Source organism: Geotrypetes seraphini, chromosome 16 (assembly GCF_902459505.1).
Source record: "Geotrypetes seraphini chromosome 16, aGeoSer1.1, whole genome shotgun sequence".
Taxonomy (NCBI): domain Eukaryota; kingdom Metazoa; phylum Chordata; class Amphibia; order Gymnophiona; family Dermophiidae; genus Geotrypetes; species Geotrypetes seraphini.
Window position 1 is genome coordinate 18,627,781 of NC_047099.1, and position 24,741 is coordinate 18,652,521.

General features: G+C 42.2%; 1 protein-coding gene across 12 annotated transcripts in view; it reads right to left on the reverse strand.

Moving 5' to 3' along the window:
• Positions 1-872: 872 nt before the first annotated feature.
• Positions 873-24,741, reverse strand: part of LOC117350768 (sodium/hydrogen exchanger 10-like) — a 753,575-nt gene continuing 729,706 nt past the window's right edge. For 11 of the 12 annotated variants that reach the window (XM_033925346.1, XM_033925349.1, XM_033925353.1 and 8 more), the window contains 3 exons: positions 11,547-11,676; positions 1,276-1,347; positions 873-1,194 (listed from right to left, as the gene is read on the reverse strand). In XM_033925346.1, the coding sequence (XP_033781237.1) occupies positions 1,133-1,194; positions 1,276-1,347; positions 11,547-11,676 (264 nt within the window). In that variant the 3' untranslated portion in view covers positions 873-1,132. The remainder of the gene's footprint in view (positions 1,195-1,275; positions 1,348-11,546; positions 11,677-24,741) is intronic. The other variant, XM_033925345.1, reaches the window with a different exon arrangement.

Consider the following 24,741-nt stretch of genomic DNA (forward strand, 5'->3'; position numbering starts at 1 on the left):
CAGCCCTGAGAATAGGGAGGGTGATTCCGGACCTGGCGGGCCCCCCTGACAATTTCGGGCCCTAGGCCCATGCCTACTCTTTAATCTGGCCCTAGCTGCGGTGGACTGGGGTTTGATCGGCAATGTAGGGAGGGAAGGAGGGAGGCAGGCTATAGCGTGGCAGGGAGGGAGGGGAAGCGATCACCGGTCCATTGTCCCCGTGCACAGCTTCGGGACGCTGTCCCTGAAAACAGGACATTTTGGCATCCCAAAGCGGTGGATCGGGACAACGGAACAGTCCCGTTGAAAACGGGAAGTATGGTCACCTTAAATATGAAATGCAGTACTGTTTCTCTTGCCCCATGTATTTTTAGATTTTATGTCAGATCTGTGACATTTCATGGTGGTTAAAAAGTTATAGATGATTATGAAATCCTAAAATGAAATGTCCATCCACTGAAATATTTCAAGATTGCTCAGCTGTCAGTCTTCAAGTAAACATTTTTTTTTCTTGTGCATGTTTTTCTTTGGCTAAGCTGCAAATGCAGGGTCTGAGCTGTATGCAGAGGATTGTCCTTTCTCAGGCTTTGGCTAAAATGTAAGACCTGTAAAAAAATGATGGTAATTGCCCTGTCATCCAACCCCATTCATAGGGCACAATAAATGACCACTGATAGCGTAGCACAAGGGGGGTTAAGTCTTTAAAATCCTAGCAGTTTATTCAAAAAATAATACAAAGAACAATACAAGCAGATACAGCATTTTCCATTACAAAATACAACAATACCTAACAGGTGCAACAGAATAAGACTATCAGACTCGACCAAACAACTACCCCACTGAAAATCCCCCCCTTTATCCCCATCTACATTTATACATTTTTTTTAGCTCATTACCCCCCCCTTTTTACTAAACTGCTTATCAAGTTATTGATTTTTCAATATTTATGAATAGATATAGGTTAATATGTTTTATACATTTGCTTTTGTCTTAGAAGTATTTATTATTTATGCTTTCTTGTTTTCTTAATTGTTTAGACTCCCGAGGCAGGCCTGTTGCCTGAAATGATGATTCATATTGAGTCAATGAATTTTGATTTGTGGTCCAATAAACTGTTTATTTGAAAAACCGTCGGTGTTTGCTAACTTTCGGTCTACTTTGTTGTTGCTTCTGTCCTTTGGTTTCCACAGATGACTTTTTGACCCTCTTGTCTGCCTGTTAAGAATAAACACTTTCATATGATTATCCAAATGGTTTCACATAACTAGCTGGTGCTCATTATATTTTATAACTTACAAGAGACACTGACTCGTGGTACGGTAAGGTTGTCACTTGGTGCCACTCTGATATGGGAACGACTATATTTTCCTGGTAAGAGATAAAACCTTGTTAGTTAGATGGATTCAGTACAATTATTTTAGCATTATAACGGATGTGTCATTGCTAAGTATTGCAAATATATATCTGTCCCAAATGACTAATTAGTAATTTTGACTGTACTGTAAATGTTGGAAACAAGTAATTTCCAGATTCTGAATGTTTGTTTCTGCATTTTGAAGCTTGAAGCACTTTAAATCAAATTAACTGAAGACCTAAATAAAGTAATAAATCAAAGTGCCTCTTTCACTAAAGCTTAGTGCATGCTAACAGCTATTAATGTGCGCTACATGTCATTGGCCCATAGGTCATGCGGCATTTAGTACACACTAATTAGGCTAACTTTTTTTATTAAAGCTTAAAAAGGTCCCCAAGGGCAGCAAGATAAAGCAGATATTCCCTGAGGACAGCAGGCCCCTGCAGTCAGGTTATATGCCAAGGCCATTGAAAATTGCCACTGTTAAGCTAAAATCTAAAAAATCACATTTGAATGATGCAGAATTAGCTAATTTTAGACCTATTTCAGTTCTGCAATTTCTGGGAAAGGGAATTGGAAAAAGCTGTTTTGGAATAATTAGAGGAATTTGTTGAAAAAGAAAAAAAATTTTGATTGTCATCAATTTGGCTTTTGTGCAGGGCATAGAGACTTTAATGACGATCTGGACATAGGTACGACGAGCGAGGTGATTAAATTTGCGGACGATACGAATTTATTCAGAATAGTGAAGGTGTAGGGGGATTGCGAAGATCTGTAACGTGACATAATCAGGCTCGAGGAATGGGCAACAACATGGCAGATGAGGTTCAACATGGACAAGTGATGCATGTCGGTAACAGAAATCTCATGCACAAATACAGGATGTCCGGGGCGGTACTTGGAGAGACCTCCCAGGAAAGAGACTTGAGAGTTATGATCGACAAGTCGATGAAGCCGTCCACTTAATGTGTGGCGGCGGCAAAAAGGGTGAACAGAATGCTAGGAATGATAAAGAAGGGGATCACGAATAGATCGGAGAAGGTTATTATGCCGCTGTACCGAACCATGGTGCGTCCTCACCTGGAGTACTGCGTCCAGCACTGGTCACCGTACATGAAGAAGGACACGGTACTACTCGAAAAGGTCCAAAGAAGAGCAACTAAGATGGTTAAGGGGCTGGAGGAGTTGCCGTACAGCGAAAGACTAGAGAAACTGTGCCTCCAAGACAAAGTTAGACAAGTTCCTGCTGAACCGGAATGTACGCAGGTAGGGCTAGTCTCAGTTAGGGCATTGGTCTTTGACCAGAGGGCCGCCACGTGAGCGGACTGCTGGGTACGATGGACCACTGGTCTGACTCAGCAGTGGCAATTCTTATGTTCTTACTGTTGATAAGTTAAAAAGATGGATGGATCAAAATTTGACCCGTGATGTGTCTGCTTGTCTCAAAGTTGAGATTTTGAGAATGGGTTGTCTATATGGGTAGCAATTGTTTAGCACTGAGGTCTTTTCTCCAGTTTTTAAAGAATATTTATCTGTAGTAGTACTGGGTAGGCATTTGGATGTATTTTAGGTGTGCATATAGTTTTTGGCCATCCTTTCTTGTTTGAGAATGTTTTTGTATCATTGGATGTATCTTCAGCCTTTGATACAGTTGATAGTCATATCCTAATGACCATCTGCGTTCAATACTGGTCGCCGTACCTTAAGAAGGATATGGTGATACTCGAGAGGGTCCAGAGAAGAGAAACAAAAATGATTAAGGGTATGGAAAACCTCTCATATGATGAGAAGCTAAAGAAGCAGGGGCTCTTTTCCCTGGAAAAGTGGAGGCTTAGAGGGGACATGATAGAAACTTACAAGATCATGAAGGGTATAGAGAAAGTAGAGAGGGACAGATTCTTCAGATTGGCGGGGGCAACAAAAGCAAAAGGGCACTCAAAAAAATTGAAGGGAGACAGATTCAGAACAAATGATAGGAAGTTCTTCTTCACTCAGAGGGTGGTGGACACCTGGAATGCACTTCCAGAGGAGGTGGTAGAGCAGAGTACGTTATTGGGTTTCAAAATCGGATTGGATGAGTTCCTGAAGGAAAAGGGGATTGAAGGGTACAATTAGAGGGATACTATACAGGACAACGTTAAGTAAAAGATCACTTACAGATCATTGACCTGGAAGGGCCGCCGCGGGAGCGGACTGCTGGGCACGATGGACCTAAGGTCTGACTCAGCAGAGGCGATGCTTATGTGCTTATATTCTGTTGCAGACTTTGAAAGATATGGGTATAGGTGGGACTGTATTACAATGGCTTGCATCCTACTTTCAAGATCGTATGTTTAAAGTACAAAGCCGGTGGTGAATTATCTGATTGTAAACCAATGAGTAGAGGTGTACCACAGGGATCTGCCCTTAGTGCCTTACTGTTTAATCTGTATATGTCCTCATTAGGGAAGAACCTTCATAAAGCAGAAGTGGCCTATTGGATCTATGCTGATGACATCCAATTTTTCTTTCCTATGCTTGACTGGAGAATTGAGTTGAACGAAAGATTAGCTGGATGTATGAAAAGTGTGAATGAATGGATGGTGAAACATAAATTGGTTCTGAATCTTGCAAACTCAGAGGTTATGTTGATTGGGAGGAAGGATGATCACCAATGGCCAAAAGAAATTAAGGTCAGTGACCAGGTTTTACTGCTACAACGAAAGCTGAAAGTTCTAGGGGTCTGGCTGGACTCAACGCTTAGAATGAAGGACCAGATATTGTCCATAGTTAAATCTACTTTTTTCCAGCTGCGACTGTTAAGTCATCTAAAATTGATGATGTCGATACATGATTTCCGGATTGTGGTTCAGACAATAGTCTTATCAAAGTTGGACTATTGTAATGCCCTTTATTTAGGGGTTCCAACAGTGTAGTGTAAAGCATTACAAATGATCCAAAATGCGGCTGCAAGGTTAATTTGTGGGGTTAAGAAATTTGACCACATAACACCGTGGTTAAAGAAATTGCACTGGTTACCTGTGCAATCATGTATTATTTTCAAAACCTTAACGTTGGTGTTCAAAGTCATTTACCATGGGATTCCATGGTATCTGTCACAATCCATGGCAATCTATCGACCACTCAGAAGTTTAAAAAAATACTTAAAACTAAATTATTTCTAGAAGCATTTCAATAAAAGATGTGTTGTTTACTGTGGTTTTAAGCTAAATGGTTCTGTGAGGATCTATGAAATCTTGGTTTTAAGAGGTAATCAGCTTTTGTCTCCCTTTCTGTCAAAGCACACACTGAAAAGAAGGGAAAAAGCTCTGGTGGTATGCTGTTTCTTTGTCTGGCAGCACACAATTTTTAACAAAATGCAATGTGCGTGCTATTTGCTAATAGTATGGGGAGACAATCTTTTGCATTATGCTTGCTTTAGGAAGCCATACACTGATGTATGTTACTTTTGTAATGCCGCTTAGGAATAGGCGGTTGATACATTTTTTAAATAAATAATCTCACATATAGGTGATGTCATCCATGGAGACCCGGTGTGGAAACTTGTAAAAAAGCATGTCTCTCTTTAAGAGCTCAAGGCAGCATGCTCATGTGTGGCTGTCTTCCCACTAGCCATGCAAGCATGGGAATCTTTGGTCTAATTACCTATATGGATAGGCTACATACATGCCCCTCGGTTCTTAAATATATCCCTTGGTTCTTAATTCAGAGGAGATCAAAGAAAGAAATCTAACACAATAGTGTGGTTAATAGTCAAAACCTTGAAGAGCATTTGACTGCTTACTGAAATTGGTAAGCTGATAGCCAAAGTCTCCTCGAATTACCAGCGACTGGCCATTTTATTGGGACTATGACATTATCAATTAATTCATAACATTGGGACTCGTACTTCAGCCACACTTTCATATATATCACATATTCCCCACTCTTTTCAAAGAATTCCAATACACTCTTTAATTGGCAAAAGTTGGCCGCAGCTTTATTTAACATCATTTTCAAAACTGAATTGATTATAACATTTAACACAGAACCAATTCTCAACTAAAATTTCAAAATTCTTTAAATCAATTCCTGGTGCTAATCGGTATCGAACTAGCCCCAGTCTCCCCGTCTTCTCCTTTACATTTTCCGGTGACCCACGGTGTCGTCAAGCCACCTCAACTCGTGGCAGTGCCGCCCACGAGGACATAAATCAACTCCTCTCATTTATATTAACTTTCAAACCATTTGTAATCAAATGCTCTCCTCTAGGCCACTGGCAGTGACAGATTCTTTCTTGTCACTGCCCCCCAACCAAACTGCGGGCAACTATCTCCTTAAACAACTCCCAATCAAATCCTGAAGAACACTCAGGAAAATGTTCAGCCCAATAACAGATAAATGAACCCCATCCGAGCGAAATAAACCTGGACAATCTACAGAAATGAGATCATGCACCAAAACTAACCCCCCCAACATAGAAACAAATTTTGAAATATCAGCATTCACCCTCTTGCGGAGCCGCTCAACGGCGGCAGGTTTGTGAGCATCCCTCCAGCAACGCCGCGGGAGGATATGAGACCAAACGATGCGGGCCCCAGGAAATGCACAGGCAACAAACAATAAATCGCTTTTTATCTGTCGTATTAAATAGACCCCTTTAACTTTGCATAAATCATTGCCTCCCAAATGAATCAAAATAAGTACAGGTACAGAAAAACGACTGGCGTGATGTAATGTAGGCAACAGCTGGTCCCAATACATGCCTCGAATACCCAACCAGCGTAGCCGAATCCCATGTTCCACCAGTCCCAGATTATTCCCCCAATGGGATTCTTGAGCATGCTTATGTGCCCAAAATATGAGCGAGTGTCCACAAACCCAGACACATATATCAGGAGGCAGATGAACAGGATGCCTGGGATCTGAAAAAGAAATTGACAGACAAGAACAAACTCAACACTCGTACTATATCATATCCGCACATATCCCTTATAAGAATTGGAACGCCATCTACCAACCCTCTTAATTAAGGCAGGCGCCACACCAGCTGCCGATGCTGTGGAAGCAGCCCCAATCCTAAAAGAATGCGTCCCATATTCACCCGGGTCATATCCAACAGCCACCAAAGTTTTTCGTAAAATCGCTGCAAATTGATATCTAGTCAGGGGCATACCATTTTGATGTATCAACCAATAAATACATCCCAGGGGCCTAATGTCCCTATAGACCAGGGCACAACGTACTGGACAAACTGGAAGCATGTCCTGACCCCGCAACACACACCACACACCTTTTCCTTCCTGGTCCGTTTTAGACCGCCGGAAATAAATACGCAAGGAGGTCACATCCAAGTGCATATCCTGGGCCTGTAAACCCAACTCACCCTGTGCATGACTGGATGGGGCCACCAGCTCACCCACTCGACAAGCAGCAAAAAAGGCAATTACAAATGCCAACTGGAACAATATGACTTCAAAAGAGGAAAAACAAACTTATGGCAATAGACCACATAACTCAACCAAAGTGTCATAAAATATAGGTCGACGTCTTAAGCGAGGTCGATAGACCAGCCCCGCACGGGCATAACCCTGTAAAAGCCTTTTAACCAGAAATGTCCCAGTGACAGTACTCCATCGTAACAATTGTGACACAAAAGTCAAACTAGCAACTACTTGCAAAACCATGGCAAAAGACCAGCCTTGCTGCGCACTAGTCACAATGAAATCAATGAGCAATTGTTCAGATACAGGGATAGAAGAATCCACCCCAAGCTGTTTTAGAAATAGCATTAAACGCCTCCAACCCGCATCATAAGCTTTCCACGTGCTGGGAGCTAACGATTGTTGTACCAGCCATCGACAATGCGGCGGAACTGCGCCCATAATTCCTCCCTCATCGCTGTAGGGTAACTCTCTGCTTCTGGGGCTAAGGCCCTGAATCAAGACCACTGTAAACGAGAGAGAGAATCAGCGATCTCATTCAAAACCCCAGGTACATGCTTAGCAGACAGGAACAGATTAAGCCTTAAACAAGCCAGCACAATCAAACGCAACAACTCCACAAGCAATGGGCAGTGAGCAGACTGTTTATTAATGGCATGCACAACTGCTAAATTATCAGAAAATATAACCACTCTTCTATTTGCCAAGTGACCCCCCCAAAGCTCCAGAGCCACCCACACAGGAATCAATTCTTGAAGAGCAATATTGGAACACAAACCCAGCAGCCTCCACCACTCTGGCCAACCCTGAGCACACCAAGCACCCTCAAAATATATACCAAAGCCAATCTCTCCAGAGGCATCAGTAAACAAATGTAAATCCACATTCGATACCCTAGGTTGCTGCCAGATACAGACGCCATTAAAAGAGATCAAAAATGACCTCCATAACTGCAAATCCTCTCGTACTGCCTTTGTCAACGAACCATGAAATGAGGTCGGCGTAAACCTAAGGACAAGAATGCCAAACGCCGGGAAAATATTCGCCCCATTGGAATTACACGTGCCGCAAAATTAAAATGACCCACCAAAGATTGAATTTCCTTTAAACTCAGTTTTCGCTTCGGACAAGCTGCCCCAATTGCGTCTAACAAAGCCTGAACCTTCACTGTGGGAAGACGAGACTCCATGCGAACAGAGTCTAACTCAATACCCAAGAAGGTCAACGTAGTAGATGGCCCCTCACATTTGTCCAAGGCCAATGGTATTCCCAACTGTCCAGCTATAATTCGAAAGGCAGACATTAAACTCTCACATTCACCAGACACTGGTGCTCCAACAAACAAAAAATCATCTAAATAATGAACAACTGAATGCAGACCACTAACTTGCACCACTACCCAATGTACAAAGGTAGAAAAGGCCTCAAAATAAGTGCAAGAAATGGAGCACCCCATAGGCATACACTTATCAAAATAAAATTGGCCCTCAAACTGAAAACCTAATAAGTGAAATGCACTCGTATGAACCGGTAACAAACGGAATGCGGATTCAATGTCTTCTTTTGCCATCAGAGCACCCGAACCACATTCACGTAACCGAGTGACTGCCTTATCTAAGGAAGCATACTGAACTTTACAAAACTGTGGATCAATAAAGGTATTAACACTGAGGCCAGATGGATAAGATTATGAATAAGATTATGGATAAGATTATGAATCAATCTGAAACTACCTTTTTTGGAATAACCCCCAAAGGAGACACTACAAAATTCTCCAAAGGAGGTTCCATAAAAGGCCCCTCAATGCGCCCCAAAACCAGCTCCTTGTCCAATTTGTTCAGAACCACCTCCCTATGTAAACCCATTGAGCGAGCATTACCAGCATGATGTACCAATGGTGGCCCTTCATATGGTATAGGAAAACCCTCAGAAAACCCAATGTCCAAAAGATAAGCATCCCCCCGGTGCGGATAGACAGCCAACCACTTTTTCAACTCATGCAACTTAATGGGGGAAGGCGCCTTGTCCAGGGATCCTATTCGTGAAGAACTCGGAACCTGCAAACTGGCCTCTGCCCAACTGCCCTCCGCCGGGGCAACGAAAGGCAGGATGTCCCCCAGAACACTGACTACAGCAGTGTCGAAAATGACAGTTGGCACGATTACACCGCCCAGCATTGAATTGAAAACAAGCTGTGCTAGGTGGTCCTCCCCGCAGACCGGGGATGCTGGGCATCCCTCCTGCTGTGTTCGTTTGGGAGGGTGGGGGAACTGGCAGACACAAGTACAGCCACTAAACTTATCACAGCAGGGAGATCCCTTGCTGCAAAAAGCTCTGCGGCCACATCTACTTACAATGTAGGCCAGCATTTTGCTGGCCTACATTGTACGCATCTCCTGCTGGCCTAGGGAGATGTGTACGGCCACCTAAGGCTACTTCTGGGGCCAAACATAGGCAAGCTTAGGCGGGCTTGCACGCCTCCCAATGCTCCCGGAGACACCTCCAATGTAGGGACGCCGTTTATAAAATCTAGGCCTTTGTTTTTCCATCATCTTGGTCCCAGTTTCTCTTTCTGCTCTTTATCTATCTTCTACTAATTCTCTTTCCAGTGTCTGCTATCCATTTTTCTCCTCTTCTCTCTTGTTCTATTCCCTCCTTATGCCTGTCTCCAACATATTGATTTTTCCCTTTTAGCTTTCCTAACTTTTTCTTTTCTGCCTGTGTTCACTCATATCTTACCCTCTTTCTCACCCTTTTTTAAAAAAATTTTGAGCTACCTCTCAATTCTCCATCTCCTCTCAGTCCCTAGTTCTCCCATTTTCCATCTCACTCCTTTCCCAGCCTCCTATTTCCTCTATCTATTCCCCATTACCACATTTCTACCACTGTACTCTGTTCTCTCACTCATCTCTCTTTTGACCTCATCCAAATGGATCACCACTTTCAGAATAGCACTCCCTCTCTCCACTGGTCAGGCTATATCACCCTGCCTCTTTCTCTCCATTCCCTAGCATCTTCTTATCCCAGCTCTCTTCCCTCCTGCCCTCCTATGGGCCCATCTCTCCTCCTCTTCCCCCCATGTTGTTTCTCTTCCTTCCCCTCTTGATGCTGAAGAATGAGATGGAGGGGAAAAAAGAGATGCTGCATCTCTCCCTTTCACCCCCAGGCCTAACATTTCTCCCTCCCTTCCATCTCCAGGTCCAACTGCCCCCATCCCATATCTCTCCCTACCTGCCTCCCTCCCCTAGGTCCTTTCTCTTCCCAAAAGTTCTCCCATCAAGTATCTCTTTCCCTAGGTCCAACTTCTCTCCCTTCAGACCATTGCCCACCATTTCTCTCTCTCCTCTGTTTCCAGCCCCATAAGCTTTCCCCCCATGCTCAGTCTGGCACTTCTTTTAATACTTTATCCCTTCATACTTAAAAAAAAGAAAAGTTAGTTCAGGGGACTTCCTTATCTTTCCTCATGTTCAGTCTCTTCTCTCTGCACTGGTCTGATGTCGCCCTCACTTTCTGTCTCACTGAAAAATCCACCGGCCTCAGCATTTCAGAAACATTGCCCGCAGTTCCTCTTCTTGCTTTCCATCTGCCGCGGCTTGTTCCCCAATGACGCAACTTCCTGTTTCCATCTGAGTGGACTGTGGCAGATGGAAAGCAAGAAGAGGAACTGAGGCAATGTTTCTGAATTGCTGCTGAGGCTGGCAGATTTTTCAGCAAGACAGGTGAGGTCAACATGGGACCGGTGTGGAGAGACGGGGGAAGGCATGCTGGCCCACAGGGGCCCCCACAGCCTTGGTGCACAAGGCAACTGCCCCGTTTGCTTCCCCTGACCACACTACCCCTTTCCTCAAGTCACTTCACTGGCACCCTATCCGTTTCTGCATTCAGTTCAAACTCCTCTTTCTGACCTACAAGTGTATTCTTCTGCAGCTTCTCAATATCTCTCCTCTCTCATCTCTCCCAGGTACTCCACTCATCAGGTAAGTCTCTCTTATCTATACCCTTCTTCTCTATGAATAACTCCAGATTCCTTCCCTTCAACTTTTCTGCTCCATATGCCTGAAACAAACTGCCTAATTGATAAATCAAGCTCTGTCTCTGGAAGTAATCAAATCTAGACTCAAAGCTCACTGGGATTGTTCACACTCGAGAGGAGAAGACTGAGAGGCGATTTGATAGAGACTTTTAAAATATTAAAAGGATTTGATAAAATAGACCAAGAAGCAGCATTACTAAGATTTTCAGATGTGACACGGACAAGAGGTCATAGCCTGAAACTGGGTGGCAGCAGGTTCAGGACGAATGGCAGGAAGTTCTGTTTCTCACAACGAGTGGTGGGCGCTTGGAATTCTCTTCCTGAGGGTGTTGTGGCGGAAACTACTCATCGAGGTTTCAAGCACAAGTTGGATATACACCTTCTTGCAAATCATATTGAGGGATACGGTAATTTCAGGTTTTCATAATAGAGAACTAAATGGGCCGCCGCGTGAGCGGATCGCCGGACTTGATGGACCTCGGTCTGATCCGGTGAAGGCATTTCTTATGTTCTTATGTTTGAAGCTACTTTCAATTCCAAACTCCAACCCACCTGCTAAGCACCAATATCTGTCTTATCATTCCCTCTGTAATTTCCCCCACTTGAGCACTGTGTATAGATGAACCTTTTTGTCCAGTTTGTCTGTCTTAACTAGATTGTAAGCTCTTTTGAGCAGACTAGTAGCACTATAGAAATGATTAGTAGTGTCTAAGTGCTTTGAAAATGAGCCCCTTAATGAGTCTAGATTTCTTCTGACCTTTTCTTCGAGCTGCTGAATGCTGTAGGCATGTGGCACTGTCAATTTGCTCATTTGCAGAAGACTCAATATCTTTCTTGGCAACAGATGGCACAATAAGTATTTTTGTTATATTTGCTGTAGCTTGTATCTGAAAGAAAATTAAAACAGTAATATATTTGATTTTAAAGGCTCTCAGAGTGCCTAAAGAATAAGTTAATCCTCTAAACATCTTTCATGCCTTTAAAGTCTTCTCAAGGAGCATAACTATTTCATCAAGGAAATTTCATGATGTGAACCTCTCCAGCAAGTGTTTTCAGGAGTAGCTTTCACATTCTAGAACTCACTCCATGCTTTACTCAAGCTTCAGGAAGACTGGCTCTTCTCCCAAGATACAAATAAGATGTACATGCTGAATATGCACGTAAATGATTTGAATACCAGCATATACCTGAATATGTTCACATTTGGCTGTAAATGCCAAAAATCTGCTTCCATGCTATTCTGTAAATACGATGGGGCAGATAGGAAAAATACTTAGAATACCTGCTTACTAGTCAATGTAGTGTAAACCGATTTGATATCTGTAGATGAAAGGTGGTATATCAAATAAAGATAACTATAACTATAACACATGGGTGGGGTCTGAGCAGGCCATAGGCAGGTGTCTGAATACCCAGTTATGCTAATATTCTAAAAATGGAAATTGATACCTACTTTTCTTTAAAGCATAACCTCCTAAAATACATCCTCTAGAAGGTATCCATGTAAATGTTAGCACCTAGGAGCTATTCTGAATATATGTGTAAAAGGGTACAGTAGTCTGTATGATAGGTTTTATTCCCATACTCATAGAAAACTTGCAGAAGGCATCATATAAATTCTTCAGCTCTACCTCCTTGTATCACTGGGCAGTGCCCTTCTCCCTCAGTTTGTAGCAAAGAAATGGATAACTTTTAAGAAGAAGAAATAACAAAGAGGACATGGGGAACTCTCCAACAATTCTGTTCTCCTCTGCAATCAAAACAAGTAATTTATCAAATTGAAACATACCATAACCAAGATGGAACATAAAAACCCACCCACCTGAGTGTAGCCAGCACTAACATTTATACAGCATTTCTTGATTCTTATAAGCTTTTGATAGAGAGAGCTATCATACCATTCTTCATCTTTGTTAGATGAGCATCACATAAGCATTTCTTTACCTCTTGGCTGCCCAAAGACAAGCATCTGGAGCTCCGCAACATAACTGAGACCTTAAACATAGAAACATGATGGCAGATAAAGGCCAAATGGCCAATCCAGTCTGCCCATCTGCAGTAATCATTATCTCTTCCTCTCTCTAAGAGATCCCACATGCCTATTCCAGGCTTTCTTGAATTCAGACACAGTCTCTGTCGCCACCATATCTTCCAGGAGACTGTTCCACACATCTACCACCCTTTCTGTAAAAAAGTATTTCCTTAGTTTACTCCTGAGTCTATGCCCTCTCATTCCAGAGCTTCCTTTCAACTGAAAGACTCAACTCATTTGCAATTAGATCACATAGGTATTTGAACGTCTCCTGCCTTTCTTCCAAAGTATACTAATTGAGATCTTTAAGTCTGTCCCCATACGCCTTATGATAAAGACCATTTTAGTAGCCTTCCTTTGGACTGACTCCATACTTTTCATATCTTTTTGAAGGTGCAGCCTCAAGAATTGTACACATTCTAAATGAGGTCTCACCAAAGTCTTATACAGGGATATCAATACCTCCTTTTTCCTACTAGCTATACTTCTTCCTTTGTACCCTAGCCAGGGCCGCCATCAGGGCAGTACTACCAGTCCTGCATTCAGGGGCCTGGAGCTGACAGGGGGCCCGGGCTCCCCCAGGATCCTAGGCAGTGTTCTAAGGCAGGGGCGCCAGTAGCTCACCAAGGCAAAGTGAGTCGATCACCCAGGACTCACTTTGCCTTGGTGATCTATCGGGCCGATCAGTCTTCCTCTCCCCGACGTCAATTCTGCAGTCGGAGAGGAAGTTCGGGCCAGCCAATCGCTGCCTGGCTGGGCAGAACTTCCTCTCCGACGGCAGAATTGACGTCGGGGAGAGGAATGCTGGTCGGCCTGAAGCAGGGAGAGCATGCGTCGGCTTTGGGGCCTGTTATCCATTGGTGGGTCCTGTTCCTCGATGGCAGTGGCAGTGGCTTGGGGAACGGCAGGGAGAAAGAAAGAAAGGGTGCAGACAGGGAGACAGAAGGAAAGAAGAGAAACAGAAAAAAAGAAAGGGGGCATGAAGAGAGGAAGAAAAAGTTGGGGGAGGGAATGAGGTGTGGAGGAGAGGAAGCATACAGGCTGAAAGAAGGGAAGAAAGATTGGATGCACAGATGCACAGTCAGAAGAAGAAAGTGCAACCAGAGATTCATGAAATCACCAAAGGTAGGAAAAATGATTTTATTTTAAATTTAGCAAAGTGGAGGCAGTATTACCACAGTTTTCAAAGGAATTTGCCCAAATAACTTAATAGTTAACTGCGTAAATTCCCAGAGATGAAAACTTCCCCTCACTTACTATGCACAGTTCTGAATTTATATCTGCTGTCTATATTTTACAATATGGTTCCCTTTTACTAAACCGCAATAGTGGTTTTTAGCGCAGGGAGCCTATGAGCGTCAAGAGCAGTGCTGGGCATTCAGCGCAGCTCCCTGAGCTAAAAACTGCTATTGTGGTTTAATAAAAAGGATGGAGGGTATATTTGTCTATTTTTGTATGGTTGTTACTGAGGTGTCAATGCATAGAGTCATCTGCCTTGACCTCTTTGAAAAAAACCCAGAATAGGAATGATAATTAACATTTTCTCAGCATATAGTGTGCTTTGTGTTTTTTAATTTTATTGTTGGTAGATCATTTTGACTTGGTCATTTTAAAGTAGCTCGCAAGCCCAAAAAGTTTGGGCACTTCTGAGCTAGAGCGTTGAAACTGTATTTCTATTTTATCCCCCCTTTTACAAAACTGTGGAGCGTTTTTTTGCGCCAGCCGTGGTGGTAGCAGCTCTGATGCTCAGAATTCTATGAGTGTCAGAGCTGTTACCACTGTGGCTAAAATCCACACTACAGTTTTGTAAAAGGAGGAGGGGTTAGTTTGTGATGACATATTCCATACTAGGCGAAGGTGTTTTCTGTGTTCTGTGTGTTCGAAAGACATGGTTTTCTGTTAGGATTGACGGTGTAGGATTGATCTGTGCTGGTCTGGCTTGTTTAGTTTTACAATGGGTGTATTGATGTACTGTTCACTGCAATATGTAAGATGCTGCCTTTTCCTAGGTACTCATGTGTGACGTGTGGTTTGTTACTAAAAATCATGTTTTTCTTACAGATGGGGGGGGGGGGTGCCAAAAAATGATGGGCCCCGGGTGTTACATATGCTACGTACTCCACTGTATGTAAAGATACCAGAAAGCTGGTGTAGCAAAAACTTTAAGTAAATTGTTATTCTTCTAAGTTTTGAGTATTTAACCCTCCCACAATCTCACAGACACTCGTTTCAAGTTTCTTGAGATTTTGATTTAAACGCAATATCAAATATTTTCAATGTGTATAACAAAAATAAATTTGGGGAAATAAATAAAACCATTTGAACAATAAACATACAAACATATCCATAGATGATTAAAATTACATAAGGAGTATAAGGATAAACTACATTTGTTTAAAAATGCGTCCTCCGCGCCTGCTCATAAATTTGTTGACTGGAAGGATCCAGCAATGTGGCCAGATGTCATTCAGGACAAAGACAGAGAAAGAATTGTGCAATTTGGATTAATGATGGAAGATGATTTAAAGCAAATGGCACAGTCTTGACGGACATTCTTTTTATGAATATCTCCTCTATGCCAAATCACCCAATGGACGTGAGAAGATTTTAAGGGACTGGCTTAGGTGGAGCATTAGCAGAAAAGTATGTGTGTATTCGGCCCATGGAAGAAGGGGGGGGGGGGGCGGGTGCATGGGGGGCCCAATAGGATTGCTCAGTAAGGGGCCCAGAAATTTCTGATGGCAGGCCTGACCCTAGCATCCTTCTAGCTGTTGCTGTCACCTTTTCAACCTGTTTGGTGACATTAAGATCATCACATACAATCACACCCAAGTCCCACTCTTTTGTTGTGTAAATAAGTTCTTCACCCCCTAAAAGGTTCTGTTCCCTCGGGTTTTTGCAGCTTAAATGCATGACCTTGCATTTCTTAGCATTAAATTTTAGCTGCCAAATTTCAGACCATTCTTCAAACTTCATCAGATCATTCTTCATGTTATTCATACCATCTGGTGTGTCTACACTATTGCAGATTTTACCTGACAGCCCTTCAGCAATATTGTTTATAAAAATGTTAAAAAGAACAGGCCCAAGAACAGAACCTTGAGGCACACTGCTCTCTGTCGCCTTCTATTCAACCAGTTTCTGACCTAGCCCATCATTTGGGGACCCATCCCAAGGTCACTCAGTTTATTTATTAGACGTCTATGTGAACACTGTCAAAAGCTTTGCTACAATCTAAATACACCATATCTAGCACACTCCCTCTATCCAATTCTCTGGTCACCTAGTCAAAGAAATTGATCTGATTTGCTAACAAGACCTACCTCTAGTGAATCCATGTTGCCTCTGGTCCTGTAATCCACAGGTTTCCAGAAAAGTCACCATTCTCTGTTTTAAAAGCATTTGCATTAATTTTCTTACCATAGAAGTCAGACTTACTAGCCTGTAATTCCCTACTTCTTCCTTACTTCCACTTTTGTGGAGAGGGACCACATCCTCCCATCTCCAGTCCTCTGGTACCAGACCCGATTCTAGAGACTCATTGAAAAGTTCAGCCAGAACTTCCCCAAATTCCTTCAGCACACTTGGACGTACACCATCCGGCCCCATTGCTTTGTCTACCTTTAGTTTAGCTAGCTCCTCACGAACACAACCCTCTGAAAATCGATCAGGATCTAAACACTCCTCTGTCCCTATTCATGTTTACCTTCTGCAGTCCTGCTCCCGGCACTTCAGCCGTAAACACAGAACAGAAATATTTGTTAAGTATGACCGCCTTTTCTTTATCAGCATCTACATATTTCTCCCCTTCACCTTTGAGTCTCACAATGACACTTTTGCACTTCTTCCTATCACTAATATATCTAATGTACTGTCCTTTGAACTACTTTGAATGTTTTAATTGTTAACCGCTTAGGTATAGGCGGTTTAGAAATAATAATAATTAAATAAAAAAATGTCTTGTCTCCCTGTTTTACCCTGCCAGCTATTTTTTCTTCCATTTGCATCTTTGCTTTCCTGACTACACAACTAGCCTCTCTTAACCTTTCCAGATATTTTTGCCTGTCTTCCTCTTTCTGCGATCTTTTGTAGTTTATGAAAGATAACCTCTTATTCCATACCTTCTCAGCTACTACTTTTGAGAACCAAAGCGGCTTTTTCCTTACTTTTCTTTACTTGCCTCATAGAAAGGATTGTCGCCCTTACAATTAATTGCTCCTTTCAGTTTTGCCCACTGCATTTCCACACCTTCCAGACGTTCCCATCAGATAATTCCTTGATGTAATCCCCATCCGAACAAAGTTAGTTTTTAAAAGTCTACAACCTTTAGTTTTGAATGAGCCCTCTCTATACCCATGCAGTGATCGCTGGATGCCAGATGACAACCTAGCAGGACCTTACAGGACCTACGGCAACAAGAGGGCATCCATTAAAAATCAAGGGTGGGAGATTTCATGGTGACATTAGGAAGTATTTCTTCACCGAAAGGGTGGTTGATCATTGGAATGATCTTCCACTTCAGGTAGTTGAGGCCAGCAACGTGCTTGATTTTAAGAAAAAAATGGGATAAACATGTGGGTTCACTTCGAGGAAGTGCTTAGGGGGAGGGTTCTTCGAGTGGGCAGACTTGTTGGGCCGATGGCCCTTTTCTGCCGTCATACTCTATGTTTCTATGTTTAACATCAGAAACACTTTCTCCATTTGTAAGCACTTAGTCCAGTATGGCACCATTCCATGTAGGTTCCATTACCAATTACTGGAACAGATCTCCTTGTAGAGAATCCAGGATCTCCCAGCTTTTAGAAGATTCCACAATAGGGATACCCCAATCAACATCCAGCATGTTAAAATCACCGATTAGTAAAACTTTGTAATACGAATGGGATATACCTGGAGACTGAGAGTTGTTTTGGTAACAATGACTGTTTAAGAAACCATCTGCTACTAAAAGGGGATCATAATATCGAATAACAACTTGATTTTTTAAAAGGGGAACTAGAGTTCAGAAAGATACCTTGCAGCTGGCGAGCCAGATTTAGTCAAAACAGGATATGGATGACTTAATCGAGAGAAGGGGGGAAAAGCAGGATGTGCATAAATGGTTTGTGACATGCTCATGTTTGAGCACATACACAAACCGGATTCTGACCATAATTTGAGCATAAAAAGACAGGCAGAACTCAGTGGAATCGGGACTTCTCCACTGCTGACGAGCCGTGTGATGCTGAAATGAGATAAATGCGCTGCCTCCGATGTTCGCTGGTCCCCCGACAACGGAGTGATGATACAATATATGGTAACAAATTATTGATTCCTTACTCCATGATTTCATTATTATAAAATTGTATGAATAAACCTATATTATGCTTTCAGTCCTCTGTGTATGCTATTAATTTTCCCAGTCAGAGAGCTGGTGAGGGGAAGGGAAAGTTGGATATAGCATTACCCTAAGAATAATAGCATTACATTAATTGGCGTAGTCGGCAGGATCTCCCTAAATAAGACCGAACAATGTTCCAGCAAAAGGAGAAATCTAAAAAAGAACCTGCAGGGATACCTGGCTGGACCAGGGACCCGTATGAAATAATAGCGGCAGAAATGGCCAATCATGGATTGGCGGAATCATGGGATAAGGAGTTAAGGAAATGTGAACCAAAGAATGTTGTACAAGTACTTGAAACAATCCCTGTGAAAACAGGTGAAGCAGTTACCCTGGCTCGAAGGAGTTGGGTGTTGGCCTCTGCATACCGTGGGGTGCACAAGCGGTTGCAGACGGCACTTAAAGAGAAAGGGAGAGTAGAACAGAGTAAGTTAGAATTAGAGGGACGGTGTCTGTTACCCTGGCTCGAAGGAGTTGGGTGTTGGCCTCTGCATACCGTGGGGTGCACAAGCGGTTGCAGACGGCACTTAAAGAGAAAGGGAGAGTAGAACAGAGTAAGTTAGAATTAGAGGGACGGTGTCTGGTGCTGGAATGTAATAGTAAATTATTAAAGGATAAACTGGAACATTATCAGGATGTAGCAGAAAGAGCAGCTGTAAAAGTGGCACAAAATAAGTATAAAAAGAGGAGGGGGAGGGAAATTCCACAGTATGGAGATTTTCTTTGTCTGAACTGCTGAGATATTTTTCAAAAACAGGTATCGATCTTTAAAATGTGCTTAAATATTAACATATTGTGGATTTCAAATGTAGTAACTTGCAATTACCTTGTTAGCAGCAGGAGGATTTTTAGAATGAAAACTTTACGAGCATACACAGGGAAATGCATGCTGTTTGGAATTCCGATCAGCTGGTATGTTAATGAAAAGTTCTGATGAGTTATTGAGTTTGAAGAGAAAAATTTTGTTCTTCCCTGCTGTGTGTCTAAGCTTTGTCTCTGAACTAACTCTTTCTCTCTGTGAAAAAGAAAACTGTCTGTTTTACTCTGACTTGTTTGGAAAAAAGTTTCCCTCGCTGTTCCGTCTCTTTGTTTGAAAAAACGGGTTGAGGGCCCCCCCTCCTTCTTCTTCTCCCTCAGTGCATTTTCCGTGCCTGTCTGAAGTAAAGCTAACTGGTAGCTTTGTTTTTCTAAACTCCAGTTCTGTCTCTTTGTCTCTCTGAATTAACTTTTTTGGTCTCTGCAAAAGAAAAGTTAATGGCATCTTGTAAAAAGTCCTCTCGCTCTATGCTGTTCCTTTGTTTGAAAGAGCGGGCTGCAAATGGGGGATTTTCACCCCCACCTTTTTCCTCCCTCTATGCCTTCCACAGAGCTATCACGTGAGCTGGAAGGCGGGCTTTTTTGAGTTTCTCCTTTGTTCATTACCAAGCAGAGGGAGATGGGGGAGGAAAGAGGAAAGAGGAGGGGGAGGTTAGGGTAATACTAATTAACTTAGGTGCGGAGGATGTAATAATAGCACAGGGAGAAAGAATTGCACAACTGTTGCTAATTCCTATATATATAGCTCCGGTGAGAGAAACCACAGCCCCTACAGAATTGACGGTTAGGGGGGCAAAAGGGTTTGGATCCACAAATACTGTAAATGTTGGGGCCAAAATATGGATTAGCAACCGAAATGGTCCCCCCTCTCCCGCTGAAGTGATAGCAGTGGGACAAGACCGTACGCTATTGATAATGAGGCCCGGTGTAGAAAAATGGGAATATGTCCCACAGGAGAAATGTTACCTACGGGAGTAATATTGTGTTTAATTTTACAGGAAACCCTAATCGTCCTATGCGTATTCACAGTCCTTGGTATCGTATCTTTGGGTCACGAAGAAGGATGGACTCCGGCTAGGCGTCTGGTTTTGGATGACAATGCTCGATTTCAATGGGGATGGAGAAATGCTACCAGCAGACGACAACAGGAAAAGTTTAGTTGTGAAAAAGGACAGAGATGTACAATAGCTAACATCACAACTAATGTGGACATATGGAAAGGCCCTCACAATGACAGAAGAGGGTATATCTTTTATGCCCTATATTAGAGTCAAGTAGTGGTAAATGTCACTGCCCATGTGTCAATTCTATGTTGCTTAAAGACTGTGTTCCCAGAATTAAATACGAAACAGAAATGGCAGGCAGTACAAAATTGTAGCACCTGGAATGGAACTGTGTTGCATCTGACATTAGAAGACCCCAAATATTTTGTATGTACTAATGCATCTCTTATTAAAAATCGTACTACATGGGCAGATTATATAATCTTTGTAAATGTAGATTCTGCAAAAATTGATCCAGGGCAGGTTAAACGATTACCGTCAACATGTGAAATGATGGGTCAGCAGGCGAAACAAACACGTGTACAATTTAAAATTACCTTTCCTCCCTCTAGTCGATGTAGATATAGGAGAGCCTGGTATGATACTATTTTGGGAGGATTTGGAACTATTACCGGGACAATAAACAGTTATGATATAGAATCTTTAGCAAATAGGCTGCATAACGCTGGAAGTAAAATTAATGATGCTTTAATTATACAAGCTAATTGGATGCCTACTATTTGGTACCCAATGACACTAGCAGCTGGCGTGGATAACGATATGTTAGATCTTTTTAATGCTAGTAATTCTCTAACCTTCCTTGTAGATACTAATATTACTCACATAATTAATTGGACTATATGTTCTTTGCAAACATTACAGCAGCAACAACAGAAAAATGTCTTTCAAACACAACTTTTGACAGCAAATGAACAAGTGTGGAGGGCCGTCTTTTCTGATGTAATCCGTGCAGGCCATTGGCTACAAATACCTAATTCAAAGATAAGGTGTGAGGAAACTCTATGTCAAGGATATTTTACCATTTACAATGTAACCAAACAGAGTATAATGTGTAAATACATAGTGATGCCTTTACTAATTGGGTCAGCTCCTAATCAACACTTTTGGACCCCCACCTTTTATGGACAGGTGATAGATATGTATAATCGTACTCATGATTTAACTTTTTGTGATAACACTTTAAGTGGAAAAGTTTGTAAATTACAATCTGCTGTATATGAACCATGTTTATTGCAAAATACTGTAAACAAATGTGAATGGACTATTATGCCAATAACCTATAGGTATATGGTCGAAATAGCACCACAGGTGGTATGTGTAGTAACTGCTCAACCAGTGATACCAGGAATGGCAGTGCCTTTTGCGGGATGTATTCATAACATTTCAGTATTGCACTGGGAAAATGACACATTCATATTAACTTCCGATGTGGATAAGAATATGGCTATCATTTGGAATAGCACTAAATGGGATGTTCCAAATTGGGATTTAAATTTGACCAGATTTAAGCAAATATTAACTCAATCAACCAAAATACAGAGTGCCATCCGATACCTAAATCAAAGTATTATGGCTCATCAGCTTACCACCACTATTGCAGCAGATTCGATAGTGACAATAGGATCAGGAATAGCTGATGCTACTTCACATCATTGGTGGGATATATTTTTAGGATATTCACCTTCAGCCAAAACGACTCTGGATTGGATCATCCATCCTCTGTTAATAGTTGTTATTCTGGTAATAATTTTATCTATCTGGAATTGTTATGTGGCATATGGCATTTGTTGTAAACAACAAAAAGAGATGATGGTTACATACAACACTCATTGTTAAGGACCGAATGTGATACGAATGGGATATACCTGGAGACTGAGAGTTGTTTTGGTAACAATGACTGTTTAAGAAACCATCTGCTACTAAAAGGGGATCATAATATCGAATAACAACTTGATTTTTTAAAAGGGGAACTAGAGTTCAGAAAGATACCTTGCAGCTGGCGAGCCAGATTTAGTCAAAACAGGATATGGATGACTTAATCGAGAGAAGGGGGGAAAAGCAGGATGTGCATAAATGGTTTGTGACATGCTCATGTTTGAGCACATACACAAACCGGATTCTGACCATAATTTGAGCATAAAAAGACAGGCAGAACTCAGTGGAATCGGGACTTCTCCACTGCTGACGAGCCGTGTGATGCTAAAATGAGATAAATGCGCTGCCTCCGATGTTCGCTGGTCCCCCGACAACGGAGTGATGATACAATATATGGTAACAAATTATTGATTCCTTACTCCATGATTTCATTATTATAAAATTGTATGAATAAACCTATATTATGCTTTCAGTCCTCTGTGTATGCTATTAATTTTCCCAGTCAGAGAGCTGGTGAGGGGAAGGGAAAGTTGGATATAGCATTACCCTAAGAATAATAGCATTACAAACTTCCCCTTTTTTAGATATTTAAATCTCTGTCTACTTCCCCTTTTTTAGATATTTAAATCTCTGTCCACTTCTTCCGTAAATATATTCACCATTCCCTCTTTCCAAATTGAGCTACAGTGCCTCTTCCTTGCCAAGCAGATCCTACATTTGTGTGGCTTTAATATGATCTTTAACATATAACACTGCTCCCTCTCCTTTTCTTCCTACCGTGTCTTTCCTGAACAGATTATAGCCTGGTATAACTACATTCCAGTCATGGTTCTCTATGAACCACGTCTCTGTGATCACCATTATATCCAACTCCTCTTCCTCCATCACAGTTTCTAGATCCAGAATTTTGTTTCCCATACTTCGAGCATTAGTATATACTGCTTTCCAGATATTGTCCCCTTTTCCCATCCATGTAGTTATTCAATGATTTATTTATCCGAGGGCTAATATTTATCCGAGGGCTTTGATCACCCTGCCCCATCACTTCTAGTTTAAAGCCATCTTCAGCCTGCTGCCAAAGACACTTCTTCCCTTCTTTGATAGATACACACCAATCCTGCTCAGAAGCCCTTGGAAATCATCCTATGGTCCAGGTAGCCAAAATATTCTCAACGACACCATCCACAAAGCCATGCATTCATCTCCAGGATGCGAGTTTCTCTGCCCTAGCCTTTACCCTCGACAGGGAGGATGAACGAGAATACTACCTGCACTTCTGACTGCTTCACCTTCTCTCCCAGAGCCACAAAGTCACTTTTGATACGTTCACAGGCAGTATCGTTAGTACCAACATGAAGAGCAGCATCGGATAATAGTGATCAGTCTTGATGAGTCTCGGCAATCTCTCTGTAACATCTGGATTTTGGCACCAGGCAGATAGCATACCTCTCATGACATCATGACTGGTCTGCAGATGGACGCTTCTGTACCCCTCAGAAAGAAATCGCCAACCATCACTACCTTATGCCTCCTGGTGGTCACGGATCCAGCAATTTGGGGGATTTCAAGCTTTGGTCCTTCCTCTCCTTGGGATCTCTCATCTCTTCCACTTCCAGGATAACATACCGTTTCTTCAGTTCAAGGGCGGGGGAGTCACAGTACCAATCCTACAGTGTTCTGTAATCTGAGTCCAGCTGTCTTTCCTCAGCACAGCCTCTTCTTCCCCTCATGAACCATTTCATTGATTCTCATGGATGCTTCTCAGTCTTGCCACCTCCTCTCTCAGTTCCTTTATTTCCTTCATGAGGGATTCAAGCTTGCACATGGAATCACTCCCTCTGTCTGGGTAACATTTTCTGTCTGCACAGAGACAGAAGTTGTAACCTGAGCATGAGCTTTGGTGATACAATGTTTCCCAGCCATACTGTGTTACAGAAGTACGTATACCCTGAAGAATAAAGAAAGGGCAGAAAAAATCCTACCAAAGTAATGCCCTGTTCCTGGTTAGCTGAAGAGTCTATAAATCAAAAAGCTCTGCCTTGGGGTGGGCGGGAAGAAACTAAATTAACAGCAGAGCCTTTCCTCGGCAGCTATTTGTGCCCTAATCTGATATTATGCCCTGAAATGCAACTTAAAAAACATTAATCTAGACTAAAACACTGTTTTGTATTAAACCTTAACAGAGACTCCAAAGGTTACACTATTGCCTAACTGATTTTGCTAAGCTAAAAAAATGAGAACTACAATGATATAACCTACTGAAACCCAAGTTTACCTTTCCCAAGTTTAAATACCAACAGGCAAGATATTCCAATGGATTTTTTTTTGCTCCTTACCAGAGCAGATCCTCCCTCAGTATCTCTTCAGGTGTAGGCAAAAGGGTGAGTTTCCAGATCTGGTGAGAGGGTTTGGGGGTTAGGGATTAGTAAATGGTGTGAGGAAGAAGGATTCCACTTCATGAGGAACTGGACAACGTTCTGGGGCAAGAGCAAGCTCTACAGAAGAAATGGACTGCATCTGCGCGCGGCGGGAACAAGACTTCTAGCAAACAACGTCAGGAGAGGAATAGAACAGGCTTTAAACTAAAAGGAAGGGGAAAGCCGACAGTCGACCTAGCATCGACGATTCGGAAGAAGGTATCCCGTGAAGATACCAAGGGGAAAAAAGGCTGAGAAGAAACAAGGGACAAATTACAGGAGTCGACTAATCCAGAAGAGGAGGTTAGAAAGAGTGTAGCAAAAGAGAAGACACTAAAGACCGAAGCACAGGGAAAGGAAGTGAAGAC